The 17,331-nt window shown below is 37.9% G+C and overlaps 1 protein-coding gene across 1 annotated transcript; it reads right to left on the bottom strand.

Moving 5' to 3' along the window:
* Positions 1 to 1,408: 1,408 nt before the first annotated feature.
* Positions 1,409 to 9,284, bottom strand: LOC124161097 (pre-mRNA-splicing factor 38A). Its single transcript, XM_046537294.1, has 7 exons — positions 8,961 to 9,284; positions 8,570 to 8,729; positions 8,258 to 8,379; positions 8,075 to 8,160; positions 7,076 to 7,509; positions 4,465 to 4,574; positions 1,409 to 2,134 (listed from the first exon to the last, which is right to left on the bottom strand). The coding sequence occupies exons 1-7, from the start codon at positions 9,088 to 9,090 to the stop codon at positions 1,890 to 1,892; spliced, it is 1,287 nt and encodes a 428-aa protein (XP_046393250.1). The 5' UTR covers positions 9,091 to 9,284; the 3' UTR covers positions 1,409 to 1,889.
* Between the last annotated feature and the right edge of the window lie 8,047 nt (positions 9,285 to 17,331).

Below are 17,331 nucleotides of genomic sequence, written 5' to 3'. Positions count from 1 at the left end.
TCAAGGATTATGTCAGTTTCAAGTTAAAATAGCAAAATATGTTACGTCTGAGCAAATGGTGTCCTTCAGGTTTCTGTCATTATCATTCCTCTATGTGGATAGATACAGATCTATTTGTCAATATTAACGAACTCAAAAAAATATTTATTGCAAGACTTCAGAGTCTGTTATGCCATAGGGCTATGGCTGAGTTTGCTCAAGTTCGATTCCCTATTGAAAGCACTGAGGCAATAGATGACAGGTTTTCAAATGCTTGGAAAGTAAGTGAAGGTGCTTGTAAAGGTTTTGTCATGCATTTGAAAACCCTGTTGCTGTGCTTTCATTGTAAACCTCTGGAATCACCACAAGAACTTTTACAAGAGGTTGAGGAGACCCTCGTGGAAATCTCTGAATTGACAGTTACAAAACGTCCACTAATCCTGTTGAAAACCTACTCTTAGCATTTACCAATCATAGCCAGCACCTTTCAATTAGGCACAACAGACTTCCTGCAAGTTTTTGGAAATATCTGCCTGTAGGTATTCAAGACATCATCATTAGTCAACAATCCTAAAGGACTGGCTACATGGTACACTAGCATGTACGAGTTAATGTCTGTTTGCGTGAATGACTTTCATGGACTGGAACATACGTGAATGCATGAACCAAATTAGAACAGGTTCTACTTTCCGTTCACGCATTCGCATAAGTTGGGTGGTCACACGGTGCATTTTCATTCATACATTTACTTGTATGTGTTAATGTATCATGTAACCAGGCTTTTGGATAGGTTTGAAGCAGCTCTCCGTTCCTGTTATCTGCTAGCCTTTTAATGGTTACGTTTTTTACATCCTTTTATAATCTTTCCTAAGTAACTTATTAGATGCCATTTGTTACTCTTCTTCCCCTCCACCAGGCCATCTATGATTGTTTTCATCTGGCCATCATGTCTCAAAATGTGGCCAACTAAGTCGTCCCCTTTTCTGCTTTAGGATTTTAGAAGACTTCTTTTTTCTCCCACTCTTCTTAGCACTTCCACATTACTTACATGGTCGATCCATATAATCTACATCATTCTTTGGTAACACCACTTTTCAAGTGCTTTCATTCTTGACTTCTCTGTTTTGTTACCCTCGGGATGGGGTGACGTGGGTTAAGTTTATAGGACCCCATAGTCTCACAAGAAGAAAAATTCACCTTTCATACCAACAGGAATCATACATTAAAGGTGAACAGAACTATGTAGGATTTATTGCTTTTGTGGAGGATGATACAAGTGATATTACCTCGGAATTCTAGCCAGGCTATGATTTCAGAATCTAACACTCTTCCACCAGCATGTTGACTCTGCAAATCTTTACCTGGATTATAAAAGCATGAGAGAACTGAATGAAATAAGTTTACGAACTGACAATAATAATTTTATGAATAAGGCATCATGAACTCTTTTATTTGAAATGTACTAAATCTCCTAATGCTTCACAAGAAAAGGAATTCACAAAACTTCTAGTATTTTAGGAGGTATGATACAAATCTATAGAGTTAATACAGACTTTCACTTCATTCTTATTTTCACAAACTCAAATTTTCATAACCCTGATGAAATATGTACAGTTAGAGACAAACCAGTTGTGTTTCTTGAAAAAAAATGTTGGTCAAGAGCAATATCTTGATACATACCTTTGCAAAAATGCCAAAATTCGATCAAAGAAACAAATGGGCATCTTTGATTAATGTACAATAATATAGTAATTAAATGGAGAAATTTTTAAAATGTGATTCTAATGCTGCATGAAATGGGATGCTTTCAACAGTTTCGGAGGACCAAATGTTCTTGAGGCAAAGGTTCACATGCACACACATACATTGTCACTTGCACTTGCACGAAAGTCAACTTGACACATGTCTGCCTAATGCCTCAAAGGTGGTAGACCCAGTTTGGCCCTTAGGGCATTTGCTTCATTCACTTCATTGTTTGCATCACTCCTCCGACCAGTTCTCGCATTCCGTTCACTACGGTGGCGATTGCTTCCACTCGTCCCGTGACGATCCCTCTCCCCTCCCCTTGAGGAATTCCAATCCTTGCTTGACCTGGTGTCACGAGCATTGTGTTGTGTGCGACCATGATCCTCATCACGATGCCTGTGAGTTCGTCCTGAGGAAATACACAAAGACTATGATTAATTGTTGTTGAGACGTTAACAACTCAACATTACTTGCTTAGTATTTCATCGTACCACCAATAATTTCCATTTTATTTCACCAAACCACATTGTGTACACCAGTGGCTTTACTAGGAATATGGTTTGGGGGGGGGAAATGAAGTGGCCTGTCGTGGCGACCCCCCCCCCCCCCTTCCAGGCAATGGGTTCGGTGAAAATTTTTGAAAAATGACATACCCGGAAATACATTTTACATCATTTCGGCACTAAAAATTTAACTTTAAGCAGATGCAGTTATTATATGTCAAAACTAGAAAATAGTTTTAAATAATTTTTTTATTTCTCTGAGGCTTTGGGGGGGATCTATCCCCTTATCCCCCCATAGCTATGCCACTGGTGTACACCACATTATGAATATGTATGTTAGTTGGGAACCACAATATGATACTATACTCAGAGCTGGGTAGTATTTCAAATACATGTCCTGAATGTATCTTGTATTTTGCATTTCAAATATAGATTTTTGGTATTTTCCCATTCCAAAATAAATAATAAATTTGTAACGTAGGTGATTTTTCAGTAGCACTGATAGGCACTTCTGTGACATTATGCTTAAGAGACTGCTTCGTTTTCGTTATAATCGTTTTCCTCATATTTGCAACCATCCACAATGTGGCGATGCAGATTATATTTGTTAAAGATCCCTTAGTTTCCGTACAAAAATATTTTATTTTAAAAGGTATATAATATATTATTTTTCAGTTTTTTTTCAAATACCCAAGTCTGAGGTACTTTGTATTTTGCATTTCAAATACATTTGGAGTGGTATTTTGCAATTACAATGTATACTCTTCAGCATGTAAGTATTTTGCCCAGCCATGACTACACTGTCATATGGAACATTAATATCATATATCTTAAGTGGCATACCATGTAGAAAAAGGATACATAATGAAAATGCCAAATGCATACAGTCATGGGCATTCCTTTAAAGAACAAATCAAAGAGGGGACATAAACGATTTATATAATAACTATGTGGCACAGGGGTGCAGCTAGGAATTAAGGCAGGGGGGGGGTTTAGGTGCAACTAATACCGGAGTGTCTGGGGGTATGGAACACCCACCAGGATAAGCGGTAGGTGCGAGATTAATAAATTGTGGAATTTTAAGATAAGTGGTTCAAAATGGTGAGTTTTACGGCTTTCTGAGGGGTAATTTATTCATTCTTACACTATTCTATCAGTAATATCAATCTAATTAAGTGAAATGGATTAAACTTATAAATTTCTCTGAGCTCTGGGGGTGTGGGGGGGTTTATCCCCCAAAACCTCCCCCTCACTGCGCCACTGATGTAGCAAACGGGTAGAATAAAAACAACTATTGACACATTCAGCCTACCACATTTTCTGCCAAAAAATCATAAACACCAGATGGCTTTCTTCATTGCTTGAAAAATTCTTTCAGAAATACAAATGTGTGTCCCTCGGAATCTTGTAAATGCAGCCGAGACGCTCATTTGCATCACTTGGGCTGAATGTCTCAATTGTAGTTTGACCATTATAAATTACTACTTGGCAGTTCAAATTTCAGGGTACCCATGCCAATTAATACATGAAATAGCACTGGTCATATCACAAACTAGGTGTTAATTTTAGATCTATGATACAGATTTGTACGACATTAACAAAATGTATGCACTAATCACAATAACTGACATAACATACCTACATACTCCGTTTCATTACAAAAAAATTCCCCATTCTACAAGAAATGGGAGTAGAAGGAATTGGGCTTTGTCAAGGCAATGGAGCTTAAATAAATCATAGCTATATAGATAATGCATTCCTAGCCATCAAAAAAACTAGGTGAATGTACACTTCTTGACTAGGTTTCCTATATAGGGAATATCAAGACTAGTTACTGATAACCTATCACCAAAGATTCCATTAATTCAGACAGCAGAGGAATTCAACTGCATAGTATTATTAAATTGTTTACGACTAAAAAAATACAATATTCCCCTTAGTTAAAAATAATTGAAAGAGACGACCATATTCTATACACTGTATTATTTTTTAGTCTTAGACTCGTACCATAAAACTAAAATCACTCAGGATACTACCCAACCCAACTTAGGTCTCGACTATGCGATGGTTGCCTCAACAAAAGAGAGGGGTGAGCCAACATTTCACTGGATTTAGGTTGATTGATAATGGTCAGAAAATATTTGAAATCTTGCTATGTTAAAACATGATTTTCTTAATACAGAGGTTCTCCACAAAGATCAACAACCTTGAGTGACAAAGTTTCAGACAGATTTACCTGTAGGTGATTTTGATCGTCCACGATGATGCCTTCTCTCCCAGCTTTGATTTGCATCCCACTTCCGTTCTCTCTTGTCTGAAGGCCTGTCTCTTTCTCGACTCCTATGGCTGAGAAAAGTATTTCAGTCATTAATATTATTTTCCAGTACAACAATTATAAGCATACAAAAGTCAATGCACACATGATACTATCTAAAACTAATATTTCTAACATTTAGGCTTAAAGAAATGACATGTCTACAAATATGAGGAAGATAGTAAATATACATTCTCAACATAGAGAGAAAACATGGAGAAAAATTTACTAGGAACCTTATAGAAAAATTATGGTATGAGAAGAAATGATAATACAATCCCAGCACAATGGTAACATCAAGTAACAAATTCTAGGAACTATTGAGGCAAATGAAATATTCAACATAGCTTCAATTAAAAAAATTATAGGCAGCCACTTTCTTGGACACTCTGTGTGCAGAGGAGTAACACTAACCTAAAATATAAACACTTCTATAATCAATTTTAAATTTAACTTAAAAATAACAGCTTCCTAGGAACTTTTTATAAGAAACTTAATAACACCATTGTTGACAACGGGAGCAAAATACAAACTCGAAAACATTTCCTTTGTTGAGTGCTTAACACATTCAATGTGGGCCCGATTTTCATGACAGTCAACATAACGAAGATACATTGTTGTGCAGGGGCGCAGCCAGGAATTAAGGCTAGGGGGGGTTTTATGGTAACTAATACGGGCATGGGGGTATTGCATACCTACCAGGAGTTGCCGGTCCCTGAAATTCAAAATTGCGAGTCTGACGGCTTTCTGAGGGATATTTGATAAATGCTAACACTATTCTATAAGTAATACTGATCCAAATAAGTAAAATAGATTAAACTTAATAATTTCTCTGAGCTCTGGGGGGGTTTTTATCCCCCAAACCCCCCCCCCTCTTGCTGCGCCACTGCTGTTGTATGTTCCACAGAAGTCTTAATAACCGACCCAGGTTCCGACAAATACACTTCGTCATTTTCAAGGTGTATTTGTATTGTATGGACAAAGTGTTGTGCCATAATAACTCAATCCCTCCGAGACTTCATCACGAGGAGACGATTTCGCGAGCGCCTGAGTGCCACTCTCGCGAAGCGCTGGAGTGCGTCGTGCCTGCCTGATCCACGCATGCCGCTGATCCTCGCGTCCTGTGAAGTGCTCACAATTTATAGTGAATTCACCAATGGTGTCGGCCTCTTTATGCCATATGTGAACTTCTATTACTTTCCGCCACCACCTACCCAATTGTAAGGTGAAACCTCAGTGTGAAACCTGTTTCCCCTACTCTGCCTACACCTCCCCTCTCACGCCTGCTTCGATCACGGCGGCCGGCTGTAAGCCGCCTGGCTCGCGCTCTTTGATTGCTGACCTCGGACAGGAAGGAACCTCTCGTGCCCGGCATCTTCCCAACGGCAAGAGTACATTAACCTCAGGCAATTTAGTATTTTATGTATTGTGCTCCTAAAGCTTACTTTGGATATTAAATGTATTAATACTGTTGGAAATCAACCATAATTGTTTGTTATTTGTTTCACTCCTAACTGCCTATTTCTCGTCAATTCATTCTCGCGACGTGTGTGCGTTGCAGTGTATTTGTCGAACTTACTTTGGATATTAAATGTATTAATACTGTTGGAAATCAACCATAATTGTTTGTTATTTGTTTCACTCCTAACTGCCTATTTCTCGTCAATTCATTCTCGCGACGTGTGTGCGTTGCAGTGTATTTGTCGAAACCTGGGTCGGTTATAAAAACTTCTGTGGAACATAAAACAGTGTATCTTCATTATGTTTCCTGTCAACAAGTTCCACCAAATATCGCCGTCCAGCCTTAAGTTGTTCCCGAGTCGTCAGAATCGGCCGATAAAATAAGAAAGAAAAAATAGAGAGAGGTTTTCGCGCCATAACTTCCGTTCAAATACTGCTATTTTCAAACGGTGAACACGGGTCGAAAGAGGAAAGCTTTCTTAAGGCCATAAACATGATCGGAAGACTCGGAATTGGATATTAGTCACGTACGGAGGCGGAGAAAGGCAGAGCTCCGTATCTCGGCTTGGACGGGACCACGTCAATTGACGTGCTCAGCGCTGAATGTGTTAAGCACAGGATGACATCTATCAATGCTAAGTATATATAGGCATAGCTAACAGTCACCAATTAATTTAGCCACTATTAGTTAGATTAGCATGATGCAAACCTAATGCCTGGCTTATAATGCCCAGCAAACCACTGGTAGAGTTTTCTAATTATATAAAAAAGTGATGAAAGTTACATGTAATTTATCATGAATAAAAGACCACAACATAAATGGATGCTAAATTAAGTTGAACATATAATTTTCATAATTTGAAATGATTTAATAATCCACACTTACATGCGTACCAACCTGGAATTTTTAACAGTCCTTCAGATTCTGAATGACCGTCAAAACCCATGATATGATCTACACATTAATGTTGAAACCCAAGTCAGTACGAATTAAAATGCAGATTGATAAGAAAAGAGATACTCATGGTAAATGTACACTCAATTTTGGCCCAAAATGTTAAGCAGCACTAACCGTTTCTCGCGCTCTTTAAGATCCCTTTCTCGAGACCTTGATCTTCTCGGTCGGTTCTGAGGTGTAGGCGATGGCTTTCTGCCCTTGTCCTTTGTAGATTGCCTCATGCTACTTGGGTTTGCTCCACCGTGATGATGGTGGTGGTGATGACGATGGTTCCCAGATGACATGTTGGAATCCCCTCCCCCTTTCATGTTACCTCCAGAATCCCTTGACTTGAGGAGGGATGGCACTGAGTTTCCTGATGAGAAAAAACCTGAACCTGGCCCCATGGAACCATTTGCCATGGCTGCGCCTCCATCCTTCTTCAAAATGTCACCAATTCCACCATCCAGCTCTCCATCCTCATCTGATTCCATGCCTTCGTCCAAGTCATCATCCAATGCTGACACTCTTGGATCTGTTTCATTGTTCTCTTCCAGCACATAACGCTTCTACAATTACAAGAGAGAAGGAAATTAATAACTTAAACGTATGAACATGACTTAGTTATAGAAAACTATCCTATCCTCAACTACTGCATTCTAAGGTCTGATTAAAGGATAAGTTAATACATATGAGTTGATGTGTGAAAAATGAATGATTAAGGAGGTCTAGGATGGAACATGAACAAATGGACGAACCAAATTAGAGCATGTACAATTTTCTGTTTATGTCTTTGTACGAGTTGGGTGGTTTAATTCCATGCTTTCTTCCAAGTCATCATCCAACGATGACACTCTTGGATCTATTTCATTGTTGAAGTTTTTTACATTGGATCTTATTTCCATGCATTCACACATTGACTCATAAATGTTAATATGTCGTGAAACCAGGCTTTAGGATGTGTGCATCTTTGATTCCACAAATAATATCTGATGCTAACAGTTTCAAGTGAATAAGAGGGTTAGTTGTCACAGGATTTCTGTTCCACTGAGACACACTTGATCCACATGGAATTATATATTTTATTACATTATTTTTCAAAAGTATTACTAGACATTCCAAAAACATATTTACCTGTAACCTTGGTAGAATGACATCACATATTCTATCCTCTCTCAGGAGTTCATCAATAAACTCATCCACATGAACAAGTTCAAATTCTGGAACAGAATAAACATTCAAGGAGTAAATAATCACATTTCATTGAGAATAAGTTGATTTCATCCACAGGGGTCACTAATAAATCAAGGTACTCACGTCCGAGTCGATTTTGTCGCCTTAGTTTTCTGTAGTCATTAAGTAAAGGCTCTAGGTACTTGTAACAATCGAGAGATGTTCCGACGAGTCTCATATAGAAGGCTCCAAGAACTCTCACATATCTGTTTAAAAGCCGACCGAGAAAAATTTACATTAAAACTCAATCTTCACGTGCTTACATATATTCACAAAGCAGAAGTACTGTGGCAATGGATGTTTAATTCAAGTGAAAGATAAAATACTGTGTACTTTGAAAATCATCTGATAAAGTAAAGAAGGGTAGATAATTTCGAAGAAGATATGTTCACTCACTTGAATTCTTCGTTTTTGATGAATTCAACGATTATATCCTTCTCTGGTTGTATCTGCAGCATTTTCAGAATGAGACATAGAAATGGAGACGGCTTGATATTACCACCATAAACGCCTCCAACATACCTAAGCTCCATGGCTTTATCTACCATCAATTCCGCTGAAAGTCAACACATGGGTCAAACTTTAGAAGGAAGTAGCTTAAGGTACAAATGAACTTAAAATTATGACAATCATCGATGAAATTCTACCTCTTTATGTAAAATATCCATTTATAACTACGAAAAAGCTTTAAAAAACAGAACTCATCCTAACAGGAGAAGAATTTACAATGAATTATATCATCACTATGGTTTATATAAATATCATTAAAGGCATCTACGACACTAACCTGTCAAAGCAAAGCATTCTTCTTTCCAATATCTGCTGTCATAGATTCGAGACCTTATTATTTTTTCCACCAAATACTGGGGATTTGTCCCACGAATGGACTTAGCATCTTTTACAGTTCTGTTGGCCATGGCAATATGCTCTGTTTTCTCAAGAAATCAGCAAAAATGTAGTGTCTATCGACAGACCATGAGTACTCAGATTCTCTTATATCACTCGACTTTGCTTCCCTCACACATTTCCATAATATTCACCCAGGAATTGTCTTTACCTATTTTTCAATAAACGTTAACATAAACAATTCTCTATATCATTTCTCAACTGTTGAAACACGTTTTGATAACGTGACGCTGAGTGCCGCTAGTAGCGCAGATGTGTTTAATTCTTTTGGGCGGCATTTTCGTGCGAGTTAGTATATTCGATATTCCGTATATTCCTAGTGATATTTTGTAAACACATGTATTCTGACGTTATCTGGGAAGTGCTATTAATGGTAGTGAATGCATTTTTAACGATTAATATCATGGAGCGTTAAATTTATTCGTATGAATCTCTTATTTGATGCTATCAGTTAGCTAGACAGTTACCTTACTATAATATTTTTCTAGTTCTCTTGAATATTTATTGTATAAATCTTGAAATAATCGTAATACTGTCGAATTCCATACTGCTTGCTTTCTTTGAAGAATTTCTTATGTTGATAAAATACTCTTTTAGGCCTCAATACGTATTGCACATAGATGACAACAGGAGAACATGTGGAATGAGGAAGTATTCATGCCTCAAATATAGATTCTCGGTGGAAGAGAGAACTATTATCAGAGATTACCTGTGTGAGTTTAATGGGGATATTTTTGTATTAATACCTACCAGATTTGTGTATTCGTTATGCACAATTGAAAATGCCCGAGAGAAGTTTTGATACTTATAACGTCTCATTCCACATTTCATGAGTGATTATGTGGATTTTAATGGGTACCTTTATTATTTATCTCGCGCTGGAAACCTGTTTCCACACGATTGGAGCTCTGATTGTGATTTTATTTATTTTTTCATTTAATGGAGGTGTGTAAGAAAAAAATTTCTCATAACCAAATATTTGGTAAATAATATATATGTAAGCATACCCAAGCTGAAAAATGTTTGCTCATGGGCTACTTAGTCATTTAGAATAGGGAACTTGCATATATTTCAGATATAATCAATAGCCCCAAAATTATATAAAAATATATGTTTGCATACCTCGGTGAAAGTTTTTTTATTATTTTATGACGTGGTTTGCGATATTTAATGCATCAAAGTTCACGAAAATTTTCAAATTCAAGTGAGAAGCGAAAACGCCCGATGATTGGCTGGTAGAAAAGTGACGTCATAGTTCAGTACGAGGCACGGCGGCACGGCCATAGTAGAGGTTGCATAATTGAATACATGCGACGGCGTGGTTATGATTCATTTATTGAAGTGCAGACGTATCGGAGTTGTTCATTGTGACTTCAGGGCTATTATTTGATCTATTTCTCCTCCATCGAAAGCGATAGATTGCGTAAAGATGAAGGCATATGGTTATTCTTACGCTGATCCTAGCAAGCTCCCTGTTACTGATTCCATCATGATAACAGGGTATTTTAGTGAAACTGTAGACTTCGTCGGCTCGGAAAGTCGATGCCGAGAAATGGAAAGGTAGCTGATGTGCATCTGTAATGTTCTATAGTTCATAACAAAGTGAGACTTGCGTATAATATTGGCGAAAGCGTATACTCATGTGAAATGTGTATTCTTTTGGCAGTCCGGTAGAGTCTTATGGTGAACTTATTTCCACCTCGAAGCTGTCGATGATACTTTCAACTTAAAAATACCTTGCCTGGAGGGCGACAGGAAGCTCTGAGGAAGCCAGACTATCAATGTTTCAATTAAGTAGCGATAATATAGACGAACTTCCAACACAATCTACCATCTTGTGACTAAAAACCCCGAAGCCACTTCCTATTCTGCAGAAAGAATCGGTCAATCGCACTTCGATCAATATAATAAACACAACGTCTTCAGGTGTTAATAAGTTACTTTTGAAATGAAATACTTCCTAAATTAGCATTAAAATGTGCATGTTTTCCAAACAGAGTCTTTAATACATTTTGGGAGCTTTTCTCACGATATATCTGAAACCTACTCTAAAGCCCGTATGACACTTGCCAATTTATTGGCCAATCCTTTAAGCCTCTGAAACCTAAAGGCGAGCTCATCGTCATTGCGATCGGTTGTCACTTAAAAATTCCATATCGGAAATCCTAGAGGGATGACTTTCGACGATGACCGTGATCACCTGCACTCTCACTATCACTGGAACCCGTGGTGAAAATATCATCCCAATCCAATTTCTATTTGGTTTTAACTGGGGAAAGAGCAACATAAAACTGCGCATTCTTTGGGCAACTTTGGGTTTGACTTTCCCTTAAACACACCATTTCCCCTGTGGTGCACATCAGTCCTATCTTTATACGATGGCCTGACAACCTTTAAATGGATCCTTGGTTTATCCTGACAACCAACTAAATGGAAATTGCTGATCCACACATGTCCATTCTTATCTCCATAGTTTCCAAATCAAAGGCAGCGGAACATTCCTCTTGTGACTCAACGTTTTTTTGAAAAGCAAGCAACGGCGTAGAATAAAATCAAAGAATGCTGCGATTCATTTTTTGTGACCACCTCTGGATTCCATTCTTTTTCCATCTACAACTTCCTTTATCTTTCGGGGTAAACCATGGGACAAGATAATGTTTAAATATTTTCATTAATTTATAACAAAATATAAGTTCGAAAAATACCCAAAAGCCATTTTATTAATCCGCACTGATGAGTGTAAATTAATGTGGAAGATGAATGCTGTAAACGTAGTAGTTTTCCTTAGGTTGAGTTGCAAAGTTCATGAAGTTGACAAAACGGCTAATTTTTCGGTGCGCGGAGTCATTTATTGCACTGACCGTGTCTACATTTTTCAATTTTTTTGTAATAAAATAAATCAGAATTTAGGATAAAATTTCCTTTAAAATGACGTATAGTTCATTATTATAGCATGTAGTGAAGCCAGGATATAAATTTGCCAAGTACAGCGGCACATCATTTTGACGCCGACAGTAGAAGAAAACGCTGTCTTCTCGGCTGGCACTCGAATGCATGAGGATCAACGTTGCTCTATATTTTCATATTTCCTCCCTTGATTTTAAACATCATGGAATTTTCTATGTCCTTCCGTAACTGAAATTTGACAAGTGCCTTAATAATTTGAGTCCATCGTAACGATCGTAACCATCGAGAAACACCTCAGGGAAAAATTTCTGCTGTGTAAGTCATTTGGAACTGTCATCTATCTGCTTTGTACCACTGATTTGTATGTGCTTTTGAACTACTGTGGAATTGAAACACGGTACATAGCAGTTCATGACGTCATAGCATCCTACCATGTCATCAACTCATTTGAAACATATTTTGAACTGCCTTGGATTTCCATTGGAAACTGCTATGGGACTCATTTGGATTTAAATTTGGAACTCGTTTGTACCACTCGTTCATCCGTTTTGTAACTGATTTGTACCAGTTGGAACTCATTTGTACACCATGCCACCTGCTTTGGAGCAGTTCAAGATGGCGTACTCAATTTTCTTGAAGTTTATTTTAGTCTGTTTCGGATATTTAGGCAAGATGAATACTACGAATTGAAGTGCGGCAGTGCCGCCATTTCGCAATAGCTCCATTGCTTTCCAAAGCATTAGTCATAAACGAAAGACCTTCAAGCTCGTCAAGCTTAACACAAGGTTCATGTTTTCAAATTGCGGAGTGAGGGGTAAGTCACTTGGGTGGTCAAGAAAGTCCTTATCGAGAGCTTAATTCCGATCTTACGTAGTTGATGTGGATCATTCAGTGTCCATTTTTGAGTGAAATGCCTTCGTTTCTGGATATTTTTTCTTGAAAACCGTCATGTTAAATATCTGAGAATGCAATGGGAAATGCGAAAAAAGGCCTTTCCGGGTAATCGAACTTGTCAACCTCGACATTGAAATATATTTTCGAAGGAGGGATTCATGGCGAAAAAATTTAGCCCTTAAATACGGATCCAAATATGGACATAAACCATTTCCTAGGGATCGCGAAGACAATACATCGGTATGTTTTATCATAGAGTAAGTATATTATATATGGTTTTATGTATATTAATCTATGCAAAATACTACTTTTCCGGTAATATCAAAGAACGAAATCAATGAAAGAAAAGGTTGCAAATATGCCGTAAAATTCGCAATATTTATAATTGCGAAGTATACTTTGAAAGTATAGACATTGAATTTTTACGATAATAATATACTTGGAAACGCAAAAAAACGCGAGCGCTATGAATTTGTTATTGAATGCCTTTATTATACGCAACCAAGATTCTCGGTATACGTAGTGAAGATAATCTTGTCGCATTTCAAATCGGACCCAAAAATACGATTTAAGCCACAAGGAAAATAGAATAATTTTAAAACTAATTCGAGTGATTATTTGGGAGTTCCGTTTCTATTAACTGACTTGCGATTATTTCTTATTAAACTACTAATGCATTTTTATTGCATATATTAAAGAATTTTCGTTTTCTCGACCAAACGTATCAGACTGAACCTGGCGAACCTGGCCATGGTATGTTGGCGCGTAGAAGACAGTTCCAAAACAAATGATGACGTATATAATTCGCATGGATTTGTTCATAAAGAATTACAAACGTATGGAAAGCCGTTATACATGAATCTTCTAAGTACACAACAGTTACAATACGAATGATGACGCCCGGAAATCCTGTCATCTCGTTCAAAGGGAGTTCCAAATGAATTTTCTCCGTACACAGCAGTTACAATACGAATGATGACGTCTGGAAATCCTGCCGAATCGTTCAAAAGTAGTTCCAAACGAACACACTCTGTACAAAGGAGTTCCAAAGGGGATCACAAATGAGTTACAAACGTCTTCATATTTCTAATTTTTGGTACAAATGAGTTAAAATGAGTTTCACAGCAGTTCCAATGCAGATTTTGGTGTTCCAAAGCAGTTTCAAAAGGGTTCCAAAGCAGTTGCAAAGCAAAAATTTTTCCCTGAGACCTATCTCGATTTTTGTTCGGAAGTTGAGTTTTTATTCTACGGCGGCCGAATTATCGAATAATCTATGTTTCAAGTTATTCAGTCAATGAAATATGGAAATATTATTAATATTAAAGTTATCTTCGCTCAAATAGCACACGGGTTTATCATTCCGTTTATCATACTCTTATTTTTCCGAAACGCTCATCCCGACAGACGGCATACATCGAGGCTTTTCTTCTAATTTCCTCCGTGGGAATGCAGACGAAATTTTTTTCTGGGGTGTTATTGCACAGAGGAACAATGCACCACTTGTATGTTTTCCTTATTTCACCCATGTTCTCCTTTAAACGCAACGTGGCTCTTCCAAACCTGCAGTTACTGGGCTTGGATCTTGGACTCGTACTGAACTATGACGTCACAGCCAAAGATTAGTGGGGGCGGTATTTTTTAGCCCGCGAAACTCGGGCGACTTTTGGGAGTCATTTTCTAGGGTATAAACTGAATTTTAAGCGGAAAAAAGTATATTGCTGTACTAAGTGTTTACTGTAGTATATCAGCATACTGTTTATAAAAAGTATGCAATTTCCCTATTGTATGTGGAACCAAATTTCCAAACCTAGGTTGACAGAGCATGGTGTGCTGAAGTGTTCAGAGCTCTTGAGTACTTCAGTGAAACTTGCTCTGTGCAAATACAGGCTATTTGTCATTTTTCCCTTATTTCTCAGAAACCTAAAATCTATGATTAAATTATTATACATTGTAAATGTTGTGGTGAAATCACGAAGTGTATCGCCACTATCTTAATGGACATTTCAAATTGCTATTAAGGCTCAACTCTAGTTACTTCCGGATCAGACTAAATTCTTACATTAGTCCTCTTACAACCTGAATGCATCTAGCTTATGAACATTGAAACAAGACTGTGAATATGTAGTCAAACTTAGCAGAATACTGCTCATGTTGACAAATACCCTATTATTACTTCTTATTACAGCATTAATTTTGATGTGTAGGTTGCAAAATTGTTGCAAATACCTTCCCATGAGATGTACTTTTCAATGCAACCTCGCTGTAATATTGACGATTCTCGCAACTACCTGCATGCCCCTTGTCACTTCTTGCATTCGCCTTGACAAATTTTGTATTTACTTTAATACATTTTATATCCATCTTGCATTCTCCTTGATTCTTTGCATCTTCCTGGGTGCACCCTACATCCTAATGGTGTTGGCCATTGCTGCTGACTGTGCAAGGCTTTTGATGGCACAGATTATAGAAAATATAGGCTCTCTCTACTTGATGGAGCTGTGGCAAACCTAACAAATCAATCCGGAAAAATGTAAATTCTCATTCAATGTAAACATTTGTATTTGTAAACAAATTTGAATGTGTAAATGGCTAGGGAGTAAGTGCACATGCATATGTACGTTTCTCAAAATTCCAATGGTGGACATTTTTTCATGCTAAGGAGGTACATATGTATTAACCTCTGGGATTATCGTAAAAAAATATACTAGTTCCTCATTCAAATTCATTGTGTGTACACATTGTATCAACAAGCCCTGTCATAGTAGTGTCGAGCACATTTATTTATAATTTTTTATTATGGGTTTTTATCACCAAGGCACTGAATGGTGCTAAATGTGCTCACTAGCTTCCAAAATGAAGTGTGTATGTAGGGGACTGGGATTATGATGACGAATAATGGATCTAAGTAATGATGACGAATAAATCCATAAGCCCTGGGGTGTTGCCAAGAGGGGTAAAGAAAAGTTGCTGCCCCCTCCCCCTTAACCCTTATGAGATGGCGAAGTTCTCGCCTTAGCGTGACTGCTGTACTTAGCGCCGAGAGATTCTTCCTTCCCCTCCGTACGGAGAATTTTTGCAGGACATTCGTGAAGAAGGGTGTTGCGGATAATCCACACACTCTCAGCACCAACCTTTTTTGACCCTTCCGGGGGCAACCCTAGCGGGGACTCCGCATCATCTCAGGCTCCGAGAGTAGTTGGGCTCCCTCCTTTCGGGGTTTACAACCCTACCAGCGGCATTGGTTCACGGTCAATCATCCTTTGTTTATATGAATTAGCTATATGGATAATTGTTGCTTGAATGTAAATTGCGGACTTCGAATTGAATTCCTCGTTTTATTCTGGAAATTTCGAAATTTTGAACGAAGCTCTTCTGTCAATATTAATGAATTTAATGCAGCAATAATTTCCATGTTGATGTTTGATGTGTGAAATCGAGATGTAAGTTAATATTTATTGAATAATTTCGTTTAAAAATTGTAAACAGTGCTCAAAAGACAAATAATTCTATTCTTAGTTTATATGTTTTGAGAAAGGAACAAATATTTATTTTGTAAAACGACTGAATAAACAATTTTATGACTGCAGTCCCTTACCGCTTAGAGGGGTAATATAAGATGAGGGGTCTGGGTACCTGCTCCCGGATTTCGAGGGTACAGCCTAAGCTTTGCATTGTTGGGTGAGGAAACAAAGACATGGCACACCCGCGACCGTCATAGAAGAGGGAGAGCTAGGAAACTTATATATTTGGCATTCGTTCACCTGCGTAGGAAAATCTCCGATGAAATATACGGGGCATCCAGATGTCCTGGGAGAAACGTCTGGATGCATATTTACGTCTTTAGTAGGGAAAAGGTTAAGGTGCAATTCCATTGCAGCAACTGGAGTGGCTGGAGTCCCATGACAGCAATATTGGACGCATGGCTCATGGCCATTAAAGACGTTGAGTGAGTTGCGCTGTTTGGGCCATCGACTGCTCTGATTGGGGATAAATCTGTCAGTTGATGGATTTGCTCTGTATCTCTGGCCACTGTTGTGTCATTGGGGTGGGTAAATGAGTCATTATTCATGAAGGCATGGTCCCCTTGGTGCCTGTCAGTAACCCATTCAATGCTTCCATGTTTAAAATGGTTCACGTTAAGAATACCAGGCCTTTTCTTTACTTGCTTGTATGAATTTAATCAGAATTTTATTATAAAATCTACGTGAATGTGTTTGAGCTATTTTTTAAAATAGCTTAACGTCTTATACTTAAGTTATCAATAAAAATGCACATTTCTGTTGTTATCGCTTCTGCACAACTTGGGAATAATAATTTATTTCAATATTTACGGATAAACATCTGGCAGATAAATCGGCTTGTCTTAGCGTATTCCCTTCGGGCCCATAGATCAGGCAGCTGGCACTTAAAGGGTTACAAGCAGGCTAATCCCAATGCGGGATTTCTCTCCA

This window comes from Ischnura elegans, chromosome 6, assembly GCF_921293095.1.
Source record: "Ischnura elegans chromosome 6, ioIscEleg1.1, whole genome shotgun sequence".
Taxonomy (NCBI): Eukaryota; Metazoa; Arthropoda; class Insecta; order Odonata; family Coenagrionidae; genus Ischnura; species Ischnura elegans.
Note: the sequence above shows the minus strand (reverse complement) of the source record. Positions and strands in the feature narration are given on the sequence as shown.